This window comes from Nerophis lumbriciformis, linkage group LG18 (genome assembly GCF_033978685.3).
Source record: "Nerophis lumbriciformis linkage group LG18, RoL_Nlum_v2.1, whole genome shotgun sequence".
In the NCBI taxonomy this organism is placed as follows: Eukaryota; Metazoa; Chordata; class Actinopteri; order Syngnathiformes; family Syngnathidae; genus Nerophis; species Nerophis lumbriciformis.
The window spans coordinates 25,277,501-25,295,983 of NC_084565.2; the positions used below are offsets into that span (position 1 = coordinate 25,277,501).

Sequence of the window (18,483 nt, forward strand, 5' to 3'; positions counted from 1 at the left end):
CTTCCAAAATTCTTCAGGACAACCTAAAATCATCAGCCCGGAGGTTGGGTCTTGGGCGCAGTTGGACAATGACCCCAAACACACGTCAAAAGTGGTAAAGGAATGGCTAAATCAGGCTAGAATTATGGTTTTAGAATGGCCTCCGTGTGGACAATGCTGAAGAAACAAGTCCATGTCAAAAAAACCAACACATTTAGCTGAACTGCACCAATTTTGTCAAGAGGAGTGGTCCAAAATTCAACCAGAAGCTTGTGGATGGCTACCAAAAGTGCCTTATTGCAGTGAAACTTGCCAAATATTAACATTGCTATATGTACACTTTTGACCCAGCAGATTTGGTCACATTTTCAGTAGACTCATAATAAATTCATTAAAGAACCAAACTTTGAGAATGCTTTTTTTGTGCTCCAATCACTCTATCACAAAACAAAATAAGAGTTGTAGAAATTATTGGAAACTCAAGACAGCCATGACATTATGTTCTTTACAAGTGTATGTAAACTTTTGACCACGGCTGTATATATATATAAATATATATATATATATATTATATATATAAATAACAATAATATAATAGGGTCAATTTAGCTTATCATTGGGTTAGACACAAACATCACCACAAGGATAGGAAATGAAACGGAGTGCTCACCTAAGGCTTGATGAAATTCACCCGACACCGAGGTCATGGAGGTGGGCGGGAGGCTGTTGATGTTAAGCGCCCCCATCTGGTGGATCTGCGTAGCGGGGTAGGCGGCCACACTCGGCGTCAGGTAACCGCCGTGGCTCGCCGCCATAATGGCCGCCTGCTGCTGCATGAGCTAAAGAAGAGGGACAAGGAGGATACAAGAGAAGGGGGACAGACGGTAATGGGAAAATATAGTAAGTTTGTGGGGGAAGGGAGGGGAGAGGCAAGGGTGGGATGTATGTTGAGGTTGATGGATGTGGAGTGGAGGCGAAATAGAAAGTAGAGCAGAGCAGAAGAAAGGGAAGCGGGGAGGAGAAGAAGAAGCCTGTCAGCCTATGTTTATTGCGTCTGTCTGGGCTGGCAGCAGGAAGCCTGTCACCAGCTGCTCCTGCTTTCATACAAATCAACACACTGACATGTGCACATTATCTGTGCGCTCAGGGAACAGGCAAACTTTGCACGGGAGTTGCAATGCGCTCACTCTCGGAAACTTCACACCACTCCTGCATGCTCTGCAGAGGACTCAGGCACGGGCCCCAACATGTACACTTAAAGGGGAACATTATCACAATTTCAGAAGGGTTAAAACCATTAAAAATCAGTTCCCAGTGGCTTATTTTATTTTCCAAAGTTTTTTTCAAAATTTTACCCATCACGCAATATCCCTAAAAAAAGCTTCAAAGTGCCTGATTTTAACCATCGTTATATACACCCGTCCATTTTCCTGTGACGTCACATAGTGATGCCAACTCAAACAAACATGGCGCATAGAACAGCAAGCTATAGCGACATTATCTCGGATTCAGACTCGGATTTCAGCAGCTAAAGCGATTCAACAGATTACGCATGTATTGAAACGGATGGTTGTAGTGTGGAGGCAGGTAGCGAAAACGAAATTGAAGAAGAAACTGAAGCTATTGAGCCATATCGGTTTGAACCGTATGCAAGCGAAACCGACGAAAACGACACGACAGCCAGCGACACGGGAGAAAGCGAGGACGAATTCGGCGATCGCCTTCTAACCAACGATTGGTATGTGTTTGTTTGGCATTAAAGGAAACTAACAACTATGAACTAGGTTTACAGCATATGAAATACATTTGGCAACAACATGCACTTTGAGAGTGCAGACAGCCCAATTTTCATCAATTAATATTTTCTGTAGACATACCCTCATCAGCTATCTTTTCCTGAAAGCTGATCTGTCCAGTTTTGGAGTTGATGTCAGCAGGCCAGGGAAGCTCGGGTCGATATTATTTTCTTGATCATCTTCGGTGGCATAAGGGACGGTGTGAGCCAAGACATCCAGGGGGTTTAGCTCGCTCGTCTGCGGGAACAAACTGCCGCCATTGCTTGCCGTGCTACCGAGGACCTTTGTCCCTGAATTGCTCACACACTCGGGCAAATTCAATGGGGGTCTGGCGACAGATTTCTTTGACTTTATCGTTGGAAATGCATCTGCTTTGAGTGTCGCAGGATATCCACACATTCTTGCCATCTCTGTCGTAGCATAGCTTTCCTCGGTAAAGTGTGCGGAACAAACGTCCAATTTCTTGCCACTTTCGCGTCTTGGGGCCACTGGTGCAACTTGAATCCGTCCCTGTTCGTGTTGTTACACCCTCCGACAACACACCGACGAGGCATGATGTCTCCAAGGTACGGAAAACAGTCGAAAAAACGGAAAACAACAGAGCTGATTTGACTCGGTGTTTGAGAAAATGGCGGATTGCTTCCCGATGTGACGTCACGTTGTGACGTCATCGCTCCGAGAGCGAATATTAGAAAGGCGTTTAATTCGCCAAAATTCACCCATTTAGAGTTCGGAAATCGGTTAAAAAAATAAATGGTCTTTTTTCTGTACTAGGTGGGGATTGAACCAGGGACTCTCGGGTCGCGCACGGCCATATACAGTCATCACACAAGATAATCACATTGAATTATTTACATTATTTACAATCCGGGGTGTGGAGGGGGGGGGGGGGGGGGGGGGGGGGGGGGGGCGTTAGGTTTGGTTGTTATCATCAGTCATCAACAACTGAGAACAGAGAAATGGATATTGGAACAGTGTAGGTCTGACTTGGTAGGATATGGACAGCAAGTAGTGGGCAGAGAGAGAGAGAGAGAGAGAATAAGAAAACGTATCTGCATTTGATTGTTTACATTTGATTATTAACAATCCGGGGAGGGTGTTAGTTTAGGGTTGTAGCTGCCTGGAGGTGAACTTTTATTGCGGTTTTGAAGGAGGATAGAGATGCACTTTCTTTTATACCTGTTGGGAGCACATTCCACATTGATGTGGCATAGAAAGAGAATGAGTTAAGACCTTTGTTAGTTCGGAATCTGGGTTTAACGTGGTTAGTGGAGCTCCCCCTGGTGTTGTGGTTATGGCGGTCATTTACGTTAAGGAAGTAGTTTGACATGTACTACTTGCTCCGTTATTTATGAAAACTGCAACATGCATAGTAGGGGTGTGGGGAAAATTCGATTCGGAATCGAATCCCGATTCTCACGTTGTGCGATTCAGAATCTATTCTCATTTTTAAAAAATCCATTTTTTTTTAATTAATTTTTTATTTTTTAATGTATTTTATTTCTTTATTTTTTTAAATTTATTTTTAATTAATCAATCCAACAAAACAATACACAGCAATACCATAACAATGCAATCCAATTCCAGAACCAAACCCGACCGAGCAACACTTAAAACTGCAATAAACAAAGCAATTGAGAGGAGACACAATCTGTCACATTGTGTTGGTGATGACGAACCCCAAGATGCAGAGATGGCAGGCTTTGTCCAGGAAAACATGATTTAATTTAACTCTATAACAAGAAACAAACAAAAGGGTACAAACAAAAGGGTACAAACAAAAGACGCGCACAAGGCGGGGAGAACAAACTTGGCTATGAACAGAAACCAGCACAAAGGCTAAACTATGAACAAGAAACAAAAACACTAGTGATGGGTCCGGCAACACCGATGCATCGGCGCATGCGTCGAGCTTATAGAGCAAAACCCTGTGTCGGTGCGCGTACCGCTTTTAGAAAGTCACGTGACCAATCATGAGCTGTTTCGGTCACGTGACTGATACGCGAACTGTGTCGCACTGACGCCTCCTCTGTGCCCTGTGAGCGGGTCTTTTCTACAGCCGGAGAAATAATAACCAAGAGAAATCATCTACAATTTAATACGTTGGAAAAACTGTTTTTTTAAAATAAAAATGTGTAAAAAAAATAAATAAATAAATAAAATTCGCAGTCCACAAGCATCCTCATTCACAACACATTCTCTTAGATTTCCATGTTATGATACATGTTCACATTATTTCTTGATTGTATCTAAAAAAGATACAAATATATTTTTATTTAAATGAAGATATGAAATCATCCTAAATGAAATACAATGACTTGGTTTATATTATTGTAAATACTAGGTCATAAAATCAGTGTCAGTTGAGTCGGTCCATAGGTTGCCTGTAGGGATTTTTAATGTCCAGCAGATGTCAGTATTTAGTGACACAGTATCGACACAGTATCAATACAGTTTTGCTATGTGTCGAAACGCTTCATGACGCCTCATCAACCCATCACTACTCTATAACAAAAAACAAACAAAAGGGTACAAACAAAAGGCGCGCACAAGGCGGATAACAAACTTGGCTATGAACAGAAACTAGCACAAAGGCTAAACTATGAACAAGAAACAAAAACACTTACTGTGACGCGAATAAACAAAACTCATGTGGCAAGAAACAAGCAGGATGAACTATGACATGAGCAATGTGAACAGAAGTAGACAGAGCTACAAAGACAAGTATAAATGACATCGACAAGTATAAATGACACTGACCTCGACAATCATTAGCGACATTGACAATACTCCAGCACTGACTGGAAGGGAAGGCAAGTTTAAATAGCAGCTGGCTGATTGACACCAGGTGTGGCCAGGTGCCAATCAGCCGCAGCTGAGGGGAAGCAGCACTCAGGGACACAATCAGGAAATAACCAAAATAAGAGCGTTGACAGGAAATGACAGAGGAAAAACCAAAACATAACTAAACTGTCAGGGACGAGCCTGACACAAACACGACACAGAACAAACCAAAAGTAATGAAACAAAAATGAATATTATCAACAACAGTATCAATATTAGTTACAATTTCAACATAGCAGTGATTAAAAATCCCTCATTGACATTATCATTGGACATTTATAAAAAATTAAATAAAATGAACAATAGTGTCACAGTGGCTTACACTTGCATCGCATCTCATAAGCTTGACAACACACTGTCCAATATTTTCACAAAGATAAAATAAGTCATATTTTTGGTTCATTTAATAGTTAAAGGGGAACATTAGCACAATTTCAGAAGGGTTAAAACCATTAAAAATCAGTTCCCAGTGGCTTATTTTATTTTTTGAAGTTTTTTTCAAAATTTTACCCATCACGCAATACCCCTAAAAAAAGCTTCAAAGTGCCTGATTTTAACCATCGTTATATACACCCGTCCATTTTCTTGTGACGTCACACAGTGATGCCAATACAAACAAACATGGCGGATAGAACAGCAAGCTATAGCGACATTAGCTCGGATTCAGACTCGGATTTCAGCAGCTTAAGCGATTCAACAGATTACGCATGTTTTGAAACGGATGGTTGTAGTGTGGAGGCAGGTAGCCAAAACGAAATTGAAGAAGCAACTGAAGCTATTGAGCCATATCGGTTTGAACCGTATGCAAGCGAAACCGACGAAAACGACACGACAGCCAGCGACACGGGAGAAAGCGAGGACGAATTCGGCGATCGCCTTCTAACCAACGATTGGTATGTGTTTGTTTGGCATTAAAGGAAACTAACAACTATGAACTAGGTTTACAGCATATGAAATACATTTGGCAACAACATGCACTTTGAGAGTGCAGACAGCCCATTTCAGGCGCGCTAAGACCATATATTTTTCCACGATTTCAGCACTCAGGTTAACCATACCTAAATAGACACAAAATACTGCATTACACAAGACTACCCGAATATACTCGAATGATTGAAAAAAATAAATGTTTTTAAGCTAAATTATTGGTAAACACAGTTTATGTATAATAATTTACGTAAAACCGCGAGTAATGAATAAAGTTTTCATCAATTAATATTTTCTGTAGACATACCCTCATCCGCTCTCTTTTCCTGAAAGCTGATCTGTCCAGTTTTGGAGTTGATGTCAGCAGGCCAGGGAAGCTAGGGTCGATATTCTTCTCTTGATCATCTTCGGTTCATTCTTGCCATCTCTGTCGTAGCATAGCTTTCATCGGTAAAGTGTGCCGAACAAACGACTGACCATTTCGTCGGCTTTCCCCACAGCCTCGTATTTTGAACAAATTTCGCATCTTTGGGCCACTGGTGCAACTTGAATCCGTCCCTGTTCGTGTTGTTACACCCTCCGACAACACACCGACGAAAGTGAGAAAATGGCGGATTGCTTCCCGATGTGACGTCACGTTGTGACGTCATCGCTCCGAGAGCGAATAATAGAAAGGCGTTTAATTCGCCAAAATTCACCCATTTAGAGTTCGGAAATCGGTTTAAAAAATATTTGGTCTTTTTTCTGCAACATCAAGGTATATATTGACGCTTACATAGGTCTGGTGATAATGTTCCCCTTTAAAACAAATTTACATTATTGCAATCAGTTGATAAAACATTGTCCTTTACAATTATAAAAGCTTTTTTACAAAAATCTACTACTCTGCTTGCATGTCAGCAGACTGGGGTAGATCCTGCTGAAATCCTATGTATTGAATGAATAGAGAATCCTTTTGAATCGGGAAAAAAAATCGTTTTTGAATCGAGAATCGTGTTGAATTGAAAAAAAACAAATCGATTTTGAATCGAATCGTGAGCCCAAGAATCGATATTGAATCGAATCGTGGGATACCCAAAGATTCACAGCCCTAATGCATAGTGTATATTCCAGATAAACACACGGACAAGGACCAATCCATTAACAGGCCCCTATAATGCTGACAACATTAACGCTTATTTCATAGGTCTTGACCTAAAAAGGATGTCTACAGGTCAAATTCCTCCCAAAATAGACACAATAGTGACTTTAGGATTGTTTTCAGGCCATTTTAAATTTCAAACGTCCACTTTAAGTTCCAAAATGTGGGCGGGCCTGTATCAGCCTGCTGACATCACCTATAGGCAATTTTATATTGAGTGGTACACTATATTTCCAAAATTATTTGGCCACTTGCCTTGACTCACATATGAACTTGAAGTGCCATCCCATTCCTAAAATTAGCTAATCTGAAGTAAAGGAAAACTTGACATATTTATAATCATATTTAAGTGAATAATGACAGGTTGTACATTTTTTTCCTATTATATTCTGTCCACTCTATATTTAATTTTTTTGCCACAAAAAGTGTTATTTAGGATGGTTTTATCTACCATATTGCCAAAAGTATTTGGCCACATATGAACTTGAAGTGCCATCCCATTCCTAACCCATAGGGTTCAATATGATGTCGGTCCACCTTTTTGCAGCTATTACAGCTTCAACTCTTCTGGGAAGGCTGTCCACAAAGTTGCGGAGTGTGTTTATAGGAATTTTCCACCATTCTTCCAAAAGCGCATTGGTGAGGTCACACACTGATGTTGGTCGAGAGGGCCTGGCTCTCAGTCTCCGTTCTAATTCATCCCAAAGGTGTTCTATCGGGTTTAGGTCAAGACTCTGTGCAGGCCAGGCAAGTTCATCCACACCAGACTTTGTCATCCATGTCTTTATGGACCTTGCTTTGTGCACTGGTGCACCCGCTCCAAACTGTTCCCACAAGATTAGGAGCATGGAATTGTCCAAAATGTTTTGGTATCCTGGAGCATTCAAAGTTATTTTCACTGGAACTTAGGGGCCAAGTCAAACTCCTGATAAACAACCCCACACCATAATTCCTCCTCCACCATATTTCACACTCGGCACATCGCAGTCCGAAATGTACTGTTCTCCTGGCAACGAATACATTTCCCGACTGGATTTGTTGCACAGGTGGCATCCTATGACAGTTCCACGCTGGAAATCACCGAGCTCCTGAGAGCGGCCCATTCTTTCAAAAATGTTTGTAGAAACAGTCTCCATGCCTAAGTGCTTGATTTTATACACCTGTGGCCGGGCCAAGTGATTAGGACACCTGATTCTGATCATTTGGTTGGGTGGCCAAATACCTTTAGCTATATAGTGTATGCATCTTGGTAGCATCTTCATCCAAAATCACGATATATTCATATTTTAAAGGAATTATCAAATATGGCTGCCACATCCATTGTTGCAGGTTGTAGCAATACAACTAAAGAAGAGGTCAGCTTGCATAAATTTGATCAACATATGTTGCCATCCAAGCAATATCTTTTTCATGGACGCCCCTGCTTATTTCAGCAAGACAATGCCAAGCCACGTGTTACAACAGCGTGGCTTCGTAGTAAGAGTGCGGGTACTAGATTGGTCTGCCTGTAGTCCAGACCTGTCTCCCATTGAAAATGTGTGGCGCATTATGAAGCCTAAAATACGACAACAGAGACCCCGGACTGTTGAACAACTCAAGCTGTACATCAAGCGAGAATGGGGAAAAATTCCACCTGAAAAGCTTAAAAAATTGGTCTCCACAGTTCCCAAACGTTTACTGAGTGTTGTTAAAAGGAAAGGCCATGTAACACAGTGGTAAAAATGCCCCTGTGCCAACTTTTTTGCAATGTGTTGCTGCCATTACATTCAAAGTTAATGATTTGCAAAAAAAAAAATTGTCTCACTTCGAACATTAAATATCTTGTCTTTGCAGTCTATTCAATTGAATATAAGTTGAAAAGGATTTTCAAATCATTGTATTCTGTTTTTATTTACGAATTACACAACGTGCCAACTTCACTGGATTTGGGGTTTGTATATATAAAAGAGATACACAGCGGTACCTGATTTTTTTTATGTCCCACTTTTGGTAGGATTCGTTTTTTGAAGGATGTTTTCGTGCGCCGTCTTGTTTATCGTGTGGCTAAACATGGCACATAACAAACCAGTACCACAGCAAAATAAGCGACTGTGGGGCCAATGAAAATTGCAAGTAACAACACTTTGATAATAAAGGTGTGAAACACCATTGAATTGAATCAATTGTAAACAATAGGTATTCTGTATAAAATGTGTTTATATTAATTGTCTGAAACTGGTTCATTATATTTCAATTAATTCTAACATTGTTTATTAACACTTATTTCCTTTTTTGTGTGATTTGGTCAGATTAATGAAACCAAAGTACAACTGTAGTGAAAAAATAAGGCACTACAAACTTTTTTTTGTTTTACCACAAAGCCCTCAGTTTAGTTGGCTGGGGGCCTGCATCTCTTGTCCCTAATGCAAAACCTTCCCTTTTCCCTCTGCACTGGCTACAAATAGGTTCTAAGGCAGGGGTGTCAAACTCATTTTAGATTGGGGGCCACATGGAGAAAAATATACTCCCAAGTGGGCCCGACTGGTAAAATCACGGCACGATAACTTAAAAATAAAGACGACTTCAGATTGTTTTCTTTGTTTAAAAATAGAACAAGCATATTCTGAAATTGTACAAATCATAATCTTGTTGTTTTTTATTTTTGTTTTTTTTTACACTTACATGTTGCGTTTAATAGTATTCTATCTTTTTGTTGTCGTTATTTATACTTTCTGTCAGAATAATTGTATGTGAGTTATCACAAAACTTTGTGTTGCTATGAGTTCCCGGCGAGCAGACAAAAGCTGTCTCTGATCTTACCAATCAAAAGGCTTCTAAACCTCCACTGTGTAGGATGGGAAGCGACATGAAGGTGTCGGTTTCTTTGATGTATTGTAATCCACAGGAAGATTTTGTCTTGACCCGAGATCTACAAAGCGGAGAGAAAGCAGGACCTGACCCCCCTCCAGGCACCATTTCTTTGAACTGTTTTGTAACCAAAGGCGACGGCTGTTTACGACCCCCTTTCCTTTAGAAACAGCTGTTGCCATGTAATCAGGGAAAGTCCAAATAAAAGAGGAGGCGTACAATCTTTCGCCGGAGCGTGGTGGAAGACTGTACAAAAAGTACAGCCCAGACGTTTCTCCTCAATGAGCTAAATTGAATTCAGTCTCTGTTTAATTCCTTGCTTCTTTGTCTGTTTAATAGATGTCATCAGTGTTTGAACCTGACACTTTCTGAATAAGTTATGTGATATTGTTCATCAGTCAACACTGTTAATTTTCAATCTATCAAGATAAAAAAATAATTTCAAAATCAAATTACAGGATGTTATTTATGTAGTTTGATTTTACATATGTAGTATCATCTACAAAGATACAAAGAATTGCTATTGCGACATCTAGTGGACACATTTAGAACAGCAGTTTCTTTTATTTAAAAATTTCGGCTCATTTTTATACTTCGCAAACTCATCACGTGGGCCTCATAAAACCTGTTCGTTTTGACACCCCCGTTCTAAGGCATGTAGCCTAAAATGAGTTTAAAACTGGCAACAAGAACAATACTGTCAGCAGTGAAAACAACTCTCCTCATTCTCTAGGAGCACAGTTGTGTTTTCCTGACAAGTGTTGAGCATCACATTCCTCTGTGATGACCCTGAATCCGGGCGTCGATCGATACCACTGTATTTATAAACAGGCAAAACTAGCAACTCGGATTCCACGGCATGTTGGTAATTTACTGGATGTGTCACAAAAAGAAACTGCAGTCAATTCCCACCCCCTGGACGAAGAAGCCTCAACAGAAGATGAAAATCAATAGGCCCTCACTTTGCATTTCTGCTTAGCATGAATGCAGCTTCCCCCAAATAAAGCCTACAGTGTTTATTCATATGCTTCCATGCACCGCTACACCCTGCATGGTAATAACCGCCACCCCCACCACCCTTTCAGTACATTTACCACACGACATTCTTCTTGCAGGTCACATGCTAAATGCATGCCTAGAGAACTGCATGAACTACATCCCGTCATATATTCTGAGACTTTTTTGTTACATTTCTAGCAAAAAGATAACTTTTGCTTAAAATATGTCCAGTGAATGAATCATTTGTGGCACAAAGGAACTCACTTTGGAATAATTTCCAAGTGTTTCAAAGCTTATTTGAGGAGTTTTGATTCCCATACCACCGTCGTATTTTGGTACTCAGTGTTACAGTCCAACCTGTGGCAGACAGCCTCCTTGTCATGTCTGTGTAATCATGTTTTGTCTTAGTCATGTTTTGTTTAGTTTCTGGCTTTTTCACTCCCTTGTCTTGTCACCATAGTTACCCATTAGTTTCACCTGTCATGTCACGCACCTGTTTTGAGTCACGCACCTGTTGTTAATCATGTCTGTGTTATTTAAGCTTTCATTTTCTGTTGTTCGTCCTGGAGTCATAGCCTTTCTCACCCTGCTATCCTCGCGTTTCAAGCCCTGTTCACGATCCCATGCCACAGTAAGTTTGTTTATTAAGCCACAGTTAGTATTTTGTTTAATTGTTCATAGTTTCTGCCAATGTGCAAGTTTTGTGTTTTATAGTCTAGTTTTGTACCTCCGCCCCTGTGCGCGCTTTTTGTTTGATCCTTTCTTTGTAATTATAGTGTTAAATAAATCATGTACCCACCTTCAAGCCATGTCCGATCCAAATTCTCTTGCATCTTGGGAAAACAAAAACTCCACAGTCCAAGTCATGACATTATGACTCCAGCTAATCGCTTTCCCGCAAAGAATTTGGTCGAAGAAGGAAGTTGGGAGTCGTTAGGAGCCATGGCGGAGCGAGACCTGACGTGGGGGCCAAATGGGAAACTTATTCCTATTAGCTCCATTTGGTCCGAGGACGAGGCTGCGTCACCGCAATCCCGGAAGCGCCGCTCCAGACCGAGGACGTCAGGGAAGGCGAGCAGACCACACGCAGCGCTCCCGCAGGCTCCTCCCACTCCGGGCGGAAGCAGGCTGCTGCCAGCTCCGCAGCTCCAAAATGACGTCACAGACCAGGATTTTTTTTTCAACTCTTTTTCTTTTGATCACTCACCTCCAGCAAAAGACTCCAATCCCATGACCATGATTCAACACTACCAAAATATGATTTTGAACATTAGATCCTGTCAAGACAAGCCACCCAAATTTCATGCCCCGCCCCCCAGGACTCAAGTCACGCCCAAGTCACAAAAAAAATTTTTTTTTCACCCACAAAAACACAGGTACAAAAAAGACAATTTGGACAATTTAATGGGGAAGTTTCTGCCCTCCTCCGCCCACCCCTACAGAGAGTTCCAGACCGCAGGGAGCGCGTCTGGTATCCGCCCCTTGAGGGGGGGGGCTGGGGTCGGGGGCTGTGTTGGTGGGGTGGCTCGGCATCACCATGCCAAGCCACAGCCTCCAGCACGGCCGCCACCACCAGTCTTCCGACCTGTCAAGCCACAGCCTCCAGCACGACCGCCCTCACCAGTCTTCCGACCCGTCAAGCCACAGCCTCCAGCACGACCGCCCTCACCAGTCTTCCGACCTGCCAAGCCGCAACCCCCAGCTAGGCCACCTCCACCTGCTCCACGGCTAGCACCACGGCTAGCTGCTCCAAGGCTAGCACCACGGCTAGCTGCTCCAAGGCTAGCACCACGGCTAGCTGCTCCAAGGCTAGCACCTGCCGCTGCTCCAAGGCTAGCACCTGCCGCTGCTCCAAGGCTAGCACCTGCCGCTGCACCTCGGCTAGCACCTGTCGCTGCACCTCGGCTAGCACCTGTCGCTGCACCTCGGCTAGCACCTGTCGCCGCACCAAGGCTAGCACCAGCTCCACCACGCCTAGTTCCACGGCAGACTCCAGTACCCGCACCACGCCTAGCCGCATCATGCCAAGCTCCGGTACCAGCTCCACGCCGCCAAGCACTGCCAAGCCAAGACCAAGACCCTCCACGCCAAGTCCAAGACCCTCCACGCCAAGTCCAAGACCAACACCCTCCACGCCAAGTCCAAGACCAAGACCCTCCACGCCAAGTTCAAGACCAAGACCCTCCATGCCAAGACCAAGCCCCTCCATGCCTAGACCAAGACCCTCCATGCCTAGACCAAGACCCTCCATGCCAAGACCAAGACCCACACCAAGACCAAGACCAAGACCAAGACCAAGACCCACACCAAGACCAAGACAAAGACCCACACCAAGACAAAGACCCACACCAAGACAAAGACCCACACCAAGACCAAGACGAAGACCCGCCATGCCAAGACCAAGACCCGCCATGCCAAGACCAAGACCCGCCATGCCAAGACCTAGACCAAGACCCGCCATGCCAAGACCAAGACCCACGCCGAGTTTCGCCGCCTGACGTGCCACGCCGAGCTTCCACGCCTGCAAAGATGACGACGCGCCTGTCTCCTCGTCGGCCACGGATATGGCCGCTACCTGGTCGCCCGCCACGCCAAGTGCGCCCACCTCCCAGTCGGCCACGGATGTGGCCTGTCCCGGGTCGCCCACCTCGCCTGCTGCATCGGCGTTCCACTCGCCGCCGCCACATGACTATGCCTCGATGGATTCAGGGCCACTTGGGCTGGCGACCCACCGCCATGTCCCCCTCCCGCCCTCCCATGACTCTTGTTAAGTTTTTTCTTGGACATCTGGGATCTGTCCGTAAGGGGGGAGTTCTGTCATGTATGTGTAATCATGTTTTGTCTTAGTCATGTTTTGTTTAGTTTCTGGCTTTTTCACTCCCTTGTCTTGTCACCATAGTTACCCATTAGTTTCACCTGTCATGTCACGCACCTGTTTTGAGTCACGCACCTGTTGTTAATCATGTCTGTGTTATTTAAGCTTTTCATTTTCTGTTGTTCGTCCTGGAGTCATAGCCTTTCTCACCCTGCTATCCTCGCGTTTCAAGCCCTGTTCACGATCCCATGCCACAGTAAGTTTGTTTATTAAGCCACAGTTAGTATTTTGTTTAATTGTTCATAGTTTCTGCCAATGTGCAAGTTTTGTGTTTTATAGTCTTGTTTTGTACCTCCGCCCCTGTGCGCTCTTTTTGTTTAATCCTTTCTTTGTAATTATAGTGTTAAATAAATCATGTACCCACCTTCAAGCCATGTCCGATCCAAATTCTCTTGCATCTTGGGAAAACAAAAACTCCACAGTCCAAGTCATGACACTCCTCACATGTTTGAAAGGCAATTGTACGGTTCTAAAACTACTACAGGCCTACTGAAACCCACTACTACCGACCACGCAGTCTGATAGTTTATATATTATATATGATGAAATCTTAACATTGCAACACATGCCAATACGGCCGGGTTAGCTTACTAAAGTGCAATTTTAAATTCCGCGCGGAATATCCTGCTGAAAACGTCTCGGTATGATGACGTCAGCGCGTGACGTCACAGATTGTAGAGGACATTTTGGGACAGCATGGTGGCCAGCTATTAAGTCGTCTGTTTTCATCGCAAAATTCCACAGTATTCTGGACATCTGTGTTGGTGAATCTTTTGCAATTTGTTCAATGAACAATGGAGACAGCAAAGAAGAAAGCTGTAGGTGGGAAGCGGTGTATTGCGGCCGACTGCAGCAACACAAACACAGCCGGTGTTTCATTGTTTACATTCCCGGAAGATGACAGTCAAGCTTTACCATTGGCCTGTGGAGAACTGGGACAACAGAGAATCTTACAAGGAGGACTTTGAGTTGGATGCGCAGACGCGGTACTGTGAGTACGCATGCAGCTGCGGCTTCCAAACATTTGATCGCTTGCCCGTACGTGTGTGCCGCTATGTGCATGTCACGTACGTAACTTTGGGGACTTTGGGGAAATATATGTGCTGTATGAACTTTGGGGAGGTGAACGGTACTTTGGGCTGTGGGATTGAGTGTGTTGTGCAGGTGTTTGAGTTGTATTGGCGGGTTGTATGGACGGGAGGGGGGAGGTGTTTGTTATGCGGGATTAATTTGTGGCATATTAAATATAAGCCTGGTTGTGTTGTGGCTAATAGAGTATATATATATGTCTTGTGTTTATTTACTGTTTTAGTCATTCCCAGCTGACTATCAGGTCCCACCCGCCTCTCACAGCATCTTCCCTATCTGAATCGCTCCCACTGCCCTCCAGTCCTTCACTCTCACTTTCTTCATCCACAAATCTTTCATCCTCGCTCAAATTAATGGGGAAATCGTCGCTTTCTCGGTCCGAATCGCTCTCGCTGCTGGTGGCCATGATTGTAAACAATGTGCAGATGTGAGGAGCTCCACAACCTGTGACGTCACGCTACTCGTCTGCTACTTCCGGTACAGGCAAGGCTTTTTTATCAGCGACCAAAATCGCTTTCAGCAAAAATATGGCAATATCGCGAAATGATCAAGTATGACACATAGAATGGACCTGCTATCCCCGTTTGAATAAGAAAATCGCATTTCAGTAGGCCTTTAAGCCTATGTGTCTTGATATAACGTGTGTTGTTAATTGGTGTTATATCCAGGGGCGCAGATCCAAATTCTGGACCACCATTCACAGGACTCAAGGGTGTACACACAAACACTTGTTTACAGATGTTTAGAGGCACTAAAAACACATTATTGCATGTATTTAGTCGAAACTACCTTTTTAAAACAGTAATTGTATCTATTTCTTTTAAATATGGTATCCAAAACATACACTATATTGCCAAAAGTATTTGGCCAGCCATCCAAATAATCAGAATCAGGTGTCCTAATCACTTCAGGTGTATAGAATCAAGCACCACAAACATTTGTGAAAGAATGGGCCGCTCTCAGGAGCTCAGTGATTTCCAGCGTGGAACTGTCATAGGATGCCATCTGTGCAACAAATCCAGTCGTGAAATTTCCACGCTCCTAAATATTCCGAAATCCACTGTCGGCTTGTTTATAAGAAAATCGAAGAGTTTGGGAACAACAGCAACTCAGCCAACAAGTGGTAGGCCACGTAAACTGACAGAGAGGGGTCAGCGGATGCTGAAGCGCATAGTGCAAAGACTTTCTGCACAGTCAGTTGCTACAGAGCTCCAAACTTCATGTGAGCTTCCAATTAGCCCACGTACAGTACGCAGAGAGCTTCATGGAATGGGTTTCCATGGCCGAACAGCTGTATCTAAGCCATACATCACCAAGTCAAATGCAAAGCGTCGGATGCAGTGGTGTAAAGCACGTCGCCACTGGACTCTAGAGCAGTGGAGACGCCTTCTCTGGAGTGATGAATCACGCTTTTCCATCTGGCAATATGATGGACGAGTCTGGGTTTGGAGGTTCCCAGGAGAACGGTACATTTCGGACTGCACTGTGTCGAGTGTAAAATTTGGTGGAGGAGGAATTATGGTGTAGGGTTGTTTTTCAGCCCCCTTAGTTCCCATGAAAGGAACTTTGAATGCTCTAGGATACCACAACCTTTTAGACAATTCCATGCTCCCAACCTTGTGGGAACAGTTTGGAGCGGGCCCCTTCCTCTTCCAACATGACTGTGCACCAGTGCACAAAGCAAGGTCCATAAAGACATGTATGCCAGTGTCTGGTGTGGATGAACTTGACTGGCCTGCACAGAGTCCTGACCTAAACCCGATAGAACACCTTTGGAATGAATTAGAACGAAGACTGAGAGCCAGGCCTTCTCGACCAACATCAGTGTGTGACCTCACCAATGCACTTTTGGAAAAATTGGTCAAAAATTCCTATAAACATACTCCGCAACCTTGTGGACAGCCTTCCCAGAAGATTTGAAGCTGTAATAGGTGCAAAAGGTGGACATCATATTGAACCCTATGGGTTAGGAATGAGATGGCACTTTAAATTCATATGTGGCCAAATACTTTTGGCAATATGGTGTATCTACAGTAGATAAAACCATCCTAAATGAAAAAATGTTGTGGCAAAAAATTAAATATAGAGTGGACATAATATAATAGGAAAAAATATGCATAACCTGTCAATATTTACTTAAATATGATTATACATATGTCAAATGTTCCTTTACTTCAGAGTGTAAAGTCAAGATGAGCTAATTTACCAAGGATTATCATCAGTGGGTAATATTAATAATCATTATAATACACCATTATTATTATGATTACCTTAATATTAGTGTATATCCTGGGTTTTAAGGCTCTCCCTGTCTTTAAAACCTTTCTAAATTTAACCGAGGGTCCTTGAACGCACCACAGTTATGTGCGCACAATGCAACTTGCACATAACTTTCTCCTATGCTGCCACAGATATATTTATTATATTTCAACCTTACTTCTTTCACCTCATCCTTGTTCCAAAATGTAAGTGCACACTTAAATGCGAGTTTTCATGGTGTCTAAGACGTCTGTGGTGAGTGGAGCGTTCCACTATCCAGGTGGAACGGACCAATTTGCATTTTTATGACGGGGGACTTGGTAGCCTCAGACGTTCTTAATTAGGTTCAAGCAACCTTAATATTGAACTATCACGCCCATTTTAATTTTATATTAGCATTTTACAACATTGTTTTTTTTTTAACGAACATATTTATAAGTTAGTTTTTTTCTCACCTGGTTTCTCCTTGCTTGGGGGTTTAAGGGGGTTTATGGGGGCGGGTGGGGACTATTTGAGCCTGGGGTTGGACTTATGTAATGAGGGCGCGAGACGCTGTTTTAAATGTGAAGCACTTTGTGCTACATTCTGAAAAATGCTATACAAATATATATTATTGAAGCAACATTTATTGTTACGTTATAATATATTTAGCACACCCCACAGGGCTGAGGATTTCCCATTAGTTGCATAACTTGGGTCTTTATCATTTGGGTCTCCAGATCACCTTGCTTTTTTACCATGAATTGATTAAAGTGGACCCCGACTTAAACAAGTTGAAAAAGTTATTCGGGTGTTACCATTTAGTGGTCAATTGTACGGAATATGTACTGTACTGTGCAATCTACTAATAAAAGTTGAAATCAATCAATCAAAGACCTAAATGGGTATTGGGTGGGTAGATTTATATATGAAGTGTATTGTACTGTATTTTGTATATTATATGATGGTGTACAGTACAGGCCAGAAGTTTGGACACACCTTTTCTTTATTTTCATGACTATTTACATTGTCGATTGTCACTGAAGGCATGTCAATGAACATGTGGAGTTATGTACTTAACAAAAAGAGGTGAAATAACTGAAAACATGTTTTTAATATTCTAGTTTCTTCAAAATAGCCACCCTTTGCTCCGATAACTGCTTTGCACAATCTCGGCATTCTCTTGATGAGCTTCAAGCACACCTGTGAAGTGAAAACCCTTTCAGGTGACTACCTCTTGAAGCTCATGGAGAGAATGCCAAGAGTGTGCGAAAAAGTAATCAGAGCAAAGGGTGGCTATTTTGAAGAAACGAGAATATAAAACATGTTTTCAGTTATTTCAGCTTTTTTTGTTAAGTACATAACTCCACATGTGTTCATTCAGAGTGTTGATGCCTTCAGTGACAATCTACAAACCCCGTTTCCATATGAGTTGGGAAATTGTGTTAGATGAAAATATACATGGAATACAATTATTTGCAAATCATTTTCAACCCATATTCAGTTGAATATGCTACAAAGACAACATATTTGATGTTCAAACTGATAAACTTTTTTTTTTTTCAAATAATCATTAACTTTAGAATTTGATGCCAGCAACACGTGACAAAGAAGTTGGGAAAGGTGGCAATAAATACTGATAAAGTTGAGGAATGCTCATCAAACACTTATTTGGAACATCCCACAGGTGAACAGGCAAATTGGGAACAGGTGGGTGCCACGATTGGGTATAAAAATAGATTCCATGA

General features: G+C 42.6%; 1 protein-coding gene across 4 annotated transcripts in view; it reads right to left on the minus strand.

Moving 5' to 3' along the window:
* celf5a (cugbp, Elav-like family member 5a) overlaps window positions 1-18,483 on the minus strand; it is a 691,759-nt gene that overhangs the window by 61,496 nt on the left and 611,780 nt on the right. For 3 of the 4 annotated variants that reach the window (XM_061977890.1, XM_061977891.1, XM_061977889.1), the window contains exon 7: window positions 650-818. In XM_061977890.1, coding sequence (XP_061833874.1) covers window positions 650-818 — 169 coding nt within the window. The remainder of the gene's footprint in view (window positions 1-649; window positions 819-18,483) is intronic. The other variant, XM_061977892.2, reaches the window with a different exon arrangement.